Raw genomic sequence first — 9666 nt, forward strand, 5'->3', positions numbered from 1 at the left:
TCGTTTAAATGTTTGTGTCTTCATTGTCTATAACTTGATGATCTCAAAGCATGCATCAGTTACATAATGGATAACAAGATGTGATGTCCTAATAAATTAATTGGCAATCTCGATGAGGGTTAACAGACCAGCATGAACTCAGGTCTTTATTATAGTATAATATAAATAGTGAGTAAAGATATTCAAATTTAGCCTCTCAAATGTAAGCTTCAAATATATGTAGATGATATGCTCCATTAGATAAGATGCCTTTTACTGTTGTATAAGTTGGAGAATACCATCATATGATGTGAGGATGGCGTGTGAGGCCTCCAACACATCACACCACACATGTCTGTGACATGTTGGATGCTATTTTCCAGTTCGGCAATCTTTGCTATTCTTCGGAGAAGAAATATTGCCTACAGCACGTCTCTACTGCTCGGCTAAACTTCATTAGATACATATGCTCACTGTTGTATGAGTCAACAGTAGTCATTTTGTGAGTAGGGTATTAGATTGAAGTATTAGGTCACTTCTGTTTTCATGTGTTTACTGAGTTGCTTCTAATTACCAAGTTTTAAATCCTGTTATACTTTGTACTTGGAGTAGCTTGATTGTTAGCTCTCTTTAACTTTTTCCTCTCTTGGCCTTTTGTGTCTTGCTGTTATTGTCAGGTATTCAAGGTTCCAAGGTGTGGCCAACTTAACTCTGCATTTTCCTGATAACTTTGGTGGTGATACGACTAAGATATATTACATTGGTTTGCGTGGTGAAGCTACTCAGGTACAATAGTCAAGATGTTTGTTTAGTCTGGAAATATAGCATGCAATGCTGATGTGTGACTGATCCACGCCATCTGCTGCAGAACAAAAGGGATGTTGTGGCCACAATTGTGTATGAAGTAATGCCCAATCCGTCTGATCACAAGTAAGCTTTGTTAAATTTTGATCTATTTCTTTGTGTTGTGATACATTTATTCTGAAATTATTAGAGCTGGATATTGATTTACCCAGTGCCAGCACACCATGCAAACTGACTCTTCAGCACATCATCATTGTTTCTTGATGATGCTTCTATACTCCTAAGCATCTGAGGACTTTTGTAATATCTCGCTCTTCTCTGTGCAGAACAAAATCCGAGACTGGAGGTGGTTTCTCACATGTTGAGTAGGCATGTCAGGTGAGAATGGTAACGTCTAGCGTTGTGAAGTCACGCACAGTAATACTCTGCACTTTCTGTTCGGCTACTACCGATTTTTACTTGTTTTCCAATTGCAGTGACATGCTTCCTCGGTTGGAGAGAAACTTGACCTCTGATGAGTTCTGTATGAATAAAACCAGTCCAGCTCTTAGATTCATAGTTTTGAGTGTAAACCAGTGTATTTGTCGGTTGTCAATGGCTCGATGATGTAACTTAACTTGCCTTGTGGTTGCCGGTGGCTCGATGAGGTAACTTAACTATGTCGCCCATGTCATCAGAGTTGCTAACAAGTTACTGTGATTCTACCGGTCTCCAATTGGTGGTACTTTTCCTTTCTTTCATTCAGCATTGGGGTCAGGGCGTCTTCAATGTTACAGAAACATGGGGTCTTAAACCAAAGAATAGCCTCAAACATGGGTCTTGAGCAAAAAAAATAGCCCAAGACCCACCCTCAAGCATTATGAGAAGAGGTCTTAACAACAAAATCTTAAGACAAGTTTAAGACTAAGTCACAACAAATCTTAAAGACAGTTTGACAAGGCCGTCAGGAATAAAGAACTATACAATCTCTCACATGATTTGAGGGTTTAAAACTACTCCCTCCGTTTCTAAATATTTGTTTTTCTAGAGATTTCAACAAGTGATTATATACGAAGCAAAATCAAAAAGACAAATATTTAGGAATGGAGGGAGTAGAAGAGAAAAAAACTGACATGTGGGCTCCTTCAAGGCTGAATGAAAAGCATCTGGAGCTGATAGAAACTGAGAAAGTTTTGTAGAAGCTGCGGGAAAAGCGGCCGGAGCTAATAGAAACTAAGAAAACCTGGTGGAAGCTGCTTAGAAGCTGAGAAAGCTAGTAGAAGCTGAGAGGCCATAAAGCTTGTTTGGCAACTGCTTTTAGGATGGTTGATGAGCCTATAGGTGACGGTGAAAGCATGAATGTTGAAGATGTTATTTAAACAGTGATTTATCTGGTTATGTTGTACTAGTATATTACCTTAAATGACATGATTTAGTGATCTAAATGCTCTTATATTTCTTTACGAAGGGAGTAACTATCACTAGAACTAGATGAGACCCCATGGGTTGCTGTGGTAATTTTGATGGAAAAAATGCATAATTTATTAGGTGCTATGTAAATAACTAAAACTACTTAAAGACACATTTTAATAGTATTCCTGATTTTATCTTCTAAAAACATTAAGAAAATACGAGGCATATAGCAAAATAATGTATATACAAGACAAAAAAAGATTTAGTTAAAAGAAAGTGAAGGACTATACATGTATGTTCCAAGGGTTCAACATATATACCATGTTGGTGAGAGCACACAATTTAGTGCGAAAATATTAACTCATGACTTACATGCATGAACTGATGATGTAGCATGGTAGTGCTCCATATAGATGTACTAATGCAAAAAATGACTTATAACGCACGTGCATGATTTGCTGATGTGGCATGGTTGCATGGCTAGATAAATAGGAAGTGAGCTGTAGCTATTTAGCATAGTGGAAACGAGCGTCGTTTCTAAAACAATGGATTATCAACTATATATGTATGCTCCAAGCCTCCAACACCCGTGTCTATGAGAGCAATATAATGCAAAATAAATAATTAACCGATAATTTAGATGCATGAACTGATGGTGTGGCAGTGCTGCATGGATATGCTAATGTAAAAACTATACTTATAAGTACATGCATGGCTCATTGATGTGGCATGGTTGCATGATAAGGAAAATAGGTAATGGGTTGTGGTGCATGTCACAATTTAATGCAATGTAAAACCCACTTCGAATGCACTAATGCATGTTGCAGTAGAGGATTCTTATACATAGATCGAATAGATGCTAGTGGATCAAGCTAGCAATCTACGACTACGACAATTTTGATGATGTGGAAGCACGCATGCTGAGATAATTAGAAGTAGTGGGGATCTCTCTCTTAGGTATATAGGATCTCATTAACATATGCGGACATACACACAAGTCCTTGCGCACAAACTAGTCACCCTCTCCGTCATCCTCCTGTCCATCGTCGTGTCTCTTCAAAGCGTCTACAATGTTTTCATGAGTGACATTCATGATGACATGCTTAACTCCAAATTAAGGCCATGAACTGGTGTAGATTGCTCAAATATAGACTCGATGTTGTAGGTTGGAACCACTGTTCAACATGTCGGCCAATATTCCGATAAATCGCCTGATTTATCGCTTACCGTTGTCTGACCAATAAGATATATCGGCTGATATGGTGATAAATCGGCCAATATGCCGATAAACTGGTTGATTTACCCCTTATCTTGGGTCGACCGATAAGTTGCCGATAAGCAATATGCCCAACAATGGGTGGAACCTTAGTTCATGATCTTTTCACACTTGGTGGGGGAAAAGGGAAAAAACAATAAGAACAACAAGAGGATTCACTCAAACAAACCCAAATCACACATCCACTAGAATGGCATACATGAGATCCACAAATATAACATGAACAATCAAGGGAAAATAACACAAGGTAAAGGTTCTTCTCAAATCCAAAGGAGATGAGGTCTTGATGATAGTCTTCTCCAAGAGGAGGTGTTGATATCCACTTGGGGATCTTCTTCTAGGAGGTCTTGATCTCCAAGAGGAGTGGTAGATGAGCAAAGCTCTCTCTAGATCATATCATATACTTTGCTAACCCTAACAAATGACCTAGGTACGACATATATAGGTGACTTGAGGTGAGGGACAAGTGGAGGGGCAAAACAGGCAGTCCACAACCAACTCGCTGTGAGAGCCTGTGCGCATGAGCTAAGTGGACCTCGTGAGCACGGTACACACCCGTTCACACGATATACGCCCGTGCGCACGGGGTGCCTAGCAGCTACATTGGAGGGGCCCGTGGGCACAGGCTCCTGGAGGCCCGTCCGCACGGGGTGTCTAGAAGCTCTCTGGATAGGTCATGCGCACGGGGCCCACGAGGGCCATGCGCACGGAGTCGCTTGGGCGCGTCTTCTTCCAGTTGCTTGCCTCCGTCTTCCTTGCGATCTTCTCGTCATTCTTCTTGGAATTGGCGAGGCTTCTTAGCTCTATGGGGGTCATCTTGGTACCTAATGATGCGTAAGGTTCCATGGTGAGGTAGAAACCAAGTCCCATCCATATTCATGTCGAGCTCAAAGAGGAGTGAGCTCACCTCGCTTTCGATGGCATGTGCGCATGCTCTTGTCATTGGTCCACTTGGTGCTTGACGAGTCGGTGTGGTGTCCATGGAGATGACCGAAGGATGCTCCACATCACCCAACACATAGATCTTATAGGAATATTAGAGTAATCTATCAAATCTTACAATAATCTAGCCTCACATGTATGAACATCTATATATAACCAACACAAATCTCACAACAATCTCATAGCAAGCAAACATATATGAACATCTATACAACCAACACAAATGCAGAAATCTAACCTCACATATCCTATATACCTAAAAGAATGATCCCTGCTATTTCTAATTATCTCAACGTGCGTGCTTTCACATCATCAATTTTTTTGTAGTCGTCCGATTTACTACCTTGATCCACCAACATATGTCTGTTCTACGCATGAGAATTCTCTATCATGCAACATGCATTAGTGGATTTAAAATCATATTGCATTTAATTGTGACATGCACAATTTTCATGTTAGGATTATTTTTTGCTTATGTAGAAATTTCTCACATAGTTAAAATTGCAAGGACTTAATTAATCTTCTACACAATATTTAGAAATTATATATCCAATTCTGCGGCAATGTGTGTGGTATCATCTAGTATAACAAACACATATGCCTAACATATATGAACATCTCAACAATCTCACAATTCAAAAACAGAAAATTCAGAAAACGGGGTACCTAGAAAATCTAGCCTGGCAACAATCTCATATCTTAACAAATATTTTTATCAAAGAGATGTTTGAAGGACATGAGTATCACCAAAGAACTAGCCATGGACAGGGGTGCGTGAAAGCTTGCTATCCATGTCTTGGATATTTAACTTGAGCCTCGAATTCCTGGATATTTAACTAGAAGGTTTCGCATTACGTGTCTACCTTTGCATTTCCATTTGATTGCTCCCCATGTTTCTGTTTTCTCACTGAAAATTATTTTCTTACTGCATTTCCACCTATTGCTCCAGATTATGCACTAACGGTTGCTCTCGAGGTTGGCGAACTTGTTGTTGTTGTTGCAATTTTCCAACCGAGGGAGGTTGTTGCCCATAGTAAACCTGGCCATGGGTAACCCAGCCCGGAAAAGCCCGACACGACCTGACCCGTTCTTTCCCGCGGGCCGGGCCTAGGCCTGGAAATTGAGCCCGAAGGTTAGGTCGGGCCAGGCCTGGGCCCGTCATATTTGCGATTTATTGAAGAGGCTCTGATGAGGACATAAATATCATTGTTACACCCACAACCCCTGCTGCTATACATACTGGACCAATTACTGGAACTCGTGCACGCCAATTAAATAACTAGGTACTTCCGTTTCTTGGTAATGATTCTAATGTTGATGATAATATGATGCTGTCTAAATTGGATACATTTGTTTTGCTTACAAATGAAGGGCCTAGCTTGGACAAGAAGAATGAACATTGAAGAAGATCAAGCATGGAGATGATGGCATGCTCAAGGGGAACAAGAACGGAGTTTCAAGTGATGATTTCAGGACTTTGAAGCCACCATAATGAGTGCATGAAGGCTTGGATGAAATATACAAGATGCCACTTCATAAATTTCATCTAGTGGCTATTATAGGTGCTGCTACACCTAATTATTGGGCCAGACCCACGTAATTTCGAAATACCTATTTTTAGAGTTCGTATGTGTGGGGAAATAGAGTTAGGGTTTGTTTCGGACCCCTCCTCCAAGGGGTCACGAAATCCCCCCTCTTCCTCCATATATACAATCCTTAGGGCGTCGTTTATACTTTGGGTTTTGTTTAGATTAAATTTCACCATATCTGCAATTTCACGTACTTCATTTGTGTTTAACGACCAAACCAAGACGTCACAAAACCCCACCTTGATCAATAAAGCTTTCCTTTTATATTCGAAATATCCATATTGCAATCTCAGTTTCTTACTTGTTCTTCGTTTTCTTGCAAGAAATAGACTCTCGTGGTCAGGTTGATCGTGCTCCGGCGTGGTCAATAACCTCTCGGAGTTGGTTTAGCGATTGCTAAGGCGCGACGTCCTCGCACATTCGTAGTTGGGTCGTCAAAGTCTACTCCTCCGAAAATGATAATCACCATCTCATCTGAAGTCCGGAAACCACCCTCCGTTTAGGCCCAAAATTTTCCAAAAACGCACTTGTCAAATTTTTTTTGCCGGCTATTCTATTTTTAGGTGTTTCCGAGTGCTTTGAGACAATTACCATTATAGAAAGTTTTTTTTGAGGAGTTTCCAATTTTTGGTCCTCGCAGTCGAAAAAATTTCGTGCCTATCCTGTTATTTTGACTTGGGAAGAGTTTTGAGACACTCGCCATTCTAGTGATTTTCTGCAAAGAAAAGAAAGAGCACAATTTTTTTCCACTGTGTGCTTTTCCCTTGTTTCTGTGTAGCGCCGTGATTTTGTTAGTGTTCTAGGCTCGCGTCTCTAGCACGGTCTAGCCTAGGACTAGCACAATACTATCATTGAGCATTTATTCGCTTGCATCTCTGAATTGATTATTGCTGATATTTTTGCTACCATATCATAAGACTTCCCATCTCCACATACATCTACATCGTGTATTTGACACCACCTGACAATCGCTCTGTCCAAGCTTTGAGAGTTTTGACTACAACGGATGTCGATCACTACTTACTGTTGGGTAAGAACTGGTAAGAATTTGAGTTTTGCTTGATGGATTTGTGACACCCCACCACCACCACTTTCTAGTAGTCTATAGAATCATATTCTTGTGTGTTTCTATTGCTGCTAACCATGGCAGAATCACAAGCCGACGAGATTGATTGGGAGAACATGACGAAGAAGGAGCTTCATGATAAATTTCAGCAGATGTTGGGTCAACAGGTGGAAGACGTGATGGCCAGCTTCAGAAAGGCACTAGAGAGGATTGATGACATTGAGAAGACAATTAACACCAAGTTGGACGCCAAGTTCGCTGAAGTACTCGCGCGTCGACCACAACCACCACCCGCATCTGCTGCACCATTGCAACAACATCAACAACCACCTCCACGTTGCGATCCAGCAGGGCGAGCGCAGTGTGTTCCTCTTGAGCCAGGACAAACTTCTGGTGCCGCTGCTACTACTGTTGATGCTTCTGTAGCTCCTGCTGCTACTGCAGAGGAGGAGGACTCTTACGAGGATGAGGTTGATTGATGCGGAGCATCCCACGTTCATCCCCATGTACACTCTGACTACTCTCCAAACCCCAAGTGGACATACGACGAGACCTCGAACATACGCCATTGGACACAAGGTGAACTCGCTCCTCTCCGAACCTTCACTCCCACATGTGAGACATGGTTACTACCTCATATATATGTGCTATGCATGACCAGGAACAAGGAGGAAGACCATGGACAAGACGGCGAGGACACCAAGTACAAGGACCAAGAGAAGAAGCTGCCCGAAGCTACAGTGGTCGGACGTCCGACCAGGACCGGACGTCCGACGACTCCCAGGCTTCGGACGACCGGCCCCCTCCAGACGACCGTGCCAGCGACCACCGAACCGAATCTGCGGACATCCAAAGAACTCCGGACGTCCGGGACCCCGCGAGCCTCCGGACGACCGGCCCCCTCCGGACGTCCGACCGAAGCGCACCCGAGCCGAATCTACGGAAGTCCGAAGAGCACCGGACGTCCGGACCTTCCCGAGCCTCCGGACGACCGGAACCCTCCGGACGTCCGACGCCTGTCTGCGCACAATGTGTTGGGCCGCCGTCCATGTACCCCTTCACTTACCCCTTCGTGGCCCATGACTATATATACTCCTCCACCTCCTCCTAGTTAGGTTTAGCGTTGATTTAGCTCAAGTTAGAGATAGAGCTTCGCTCATCCATCAGATCTCCTCCTCGTGAAAGACCGCGGCCTCCTCGGAGAAGATCCTATCGGATTCAAGATCCCCTCGTGGGAAGATCCCCTTGTGGATTCAAGACCTCCTCACAGAGAAGATCGGTTACCTTTGTATCCTTACCTTTGCTGATTGTGGATCATATGTATCTCTTTTTGTTCGGTGATCTAGCACTTGTGTGATTGATTCCTTGTTGGTTGAGTGATTTCCCTCTCGTTTCCTCCGTGTTCCCCTTTGTGCTTCCGCGTGTTCTTCGTGATTCCCCGTAGGATCCACTCCAAACGTGAAAGATCGTCACCATAGGGTTCCACCCTACATCATCTTGGTATCATGAGCCACGTTGATCACGTTTTGGAGCCCCTACCCCTTTTTTTCTAGCTTGATTTTGTGTGTTCTTGCCTAAATCCGAAAATCCCCACCAAAAATAGCCCCCAATTTTTTTTGTGATTTGTTGGTTTGATGATGTTTCGTTGATTTTGATCCATGGATTTGCTTGGTTTCGAGTGGATCTAGCATTTCCCCAAGTTTCTCCATCTTTCATCCATAAAATCTCGTCAATTTTGACCCCGAAATCTCCATTTTCCGCTCAAAATCGCGCCCCGAACTCGCATCTCGCGTTGAACCCGACCCACCGGACGACCGGAGTTTTACGGACGTCCGGACCCCCACGAAGCACCGGACGTCCGACCTTTCCCGGACGACCGGAACCCCTAACCCGAACCAAATTTACGGATTTCCGACCTTTCCGGATGTCCGACGCCCCGGACATCCGACCTTTCCGGATGTTCGTAACCTGTAGGTTTTGACTTTGGCTGATTCTTGTTTCGGCCATAACTAATTCATCCGAACTCCGATTTTGACGTTCTTTAGCTCGTTTTAAAGCTCTTGACATCCCCCTTCACACAAAAATACCACCAACACAATTTGACTCCATCAAAGTTTCGAAAATTTGGCAACTTTGCCTAGGCCTTCCACCACATCATCCGCATAGCCACCACCGACTTCCGCAACCTAACCCATTTTGCTTGCCATAGCATTAGTGGTTGCTTGAGTAGCGATTCGAGTCTCCTAAGGTGTTTCGGCTACTTAGGGACGATTGTTTCTTCATCAACCACCACCACATCTTCCGCATAGCCTTACCCACCATACATTTCGCCACCACCAACTTAACCCAATAGTTGTTTGAGTTTGTTTGAGTTGTGGCTTGTGTCTCCTAAGGTGTTTCGGCTACTTAGGGACGGCAACTTCAACTCGGACACGTGTATAGCCATCATTCCACTTCCGCATTGCCAAGTGCAAACCACCTCCGCTTTCCGCTACCACCATTTGACATTGGTCATTTGAGATTTTGAGTTCGCGGTTTTTTCCGTTTCCTAAGGTGTTTCGGCTACTTAGGGACGAGTCTCCATCTTCTTGGTATCTACATCAAGAACACCGCCACTC

General features: G+C 43.2%; 1 protein-coding gene across 2 annotated transcripts in view; it reads left to right on the forward strand.

The window, feature by feature from the left end:
- LOC119276093 (PITH domain-containing protein 1-like) overlaps nt 1-1507 on the forward strand; it is an 8036-nt gene extending 6529 nt beyond the window's left edge. The window contains exons 7-10 of one of the 2 annotated variants that reach the window (XM_037557083.1): nt 657-765; nt 848-909; nt 1110-1170; nt 1260-1507. In XM_037557083.1, the coding sequence (XP_037412980.1) occupies nt 657-765; nt 848-909; nt 1110-1152 (214 nt within the window). In that variant the 3' untranslated portion in view covers nt 1153-1170; nt 1260-1507. The remainder of the gene's footprint in view (nt 1-656; nt 766-847; nt 910-1109; nt 1171-1259) is intronic. The other variant, XM_037557082.1, reaches the window with a different exon arrangement.
- The last annotated feature ends 8159 nt before the right edge of the window (nt 1508-9666 follow it).

Source organism: Triticum dicoccoides, chromosome 3B, assembly GCF_002162155.2.
Source record: "Triticum dicoccoides isolate Atlit2015 ecotype Zavitan chromosome 3B, WEW_v2.0, whole genome shotgun sequence".
Lineage (NCBI taxonomy): Eukaryota > Viridiplantae > Streptophyta > Magnoliopsida > Poales > Poaceae > Triticum > Triticum dicoccoides.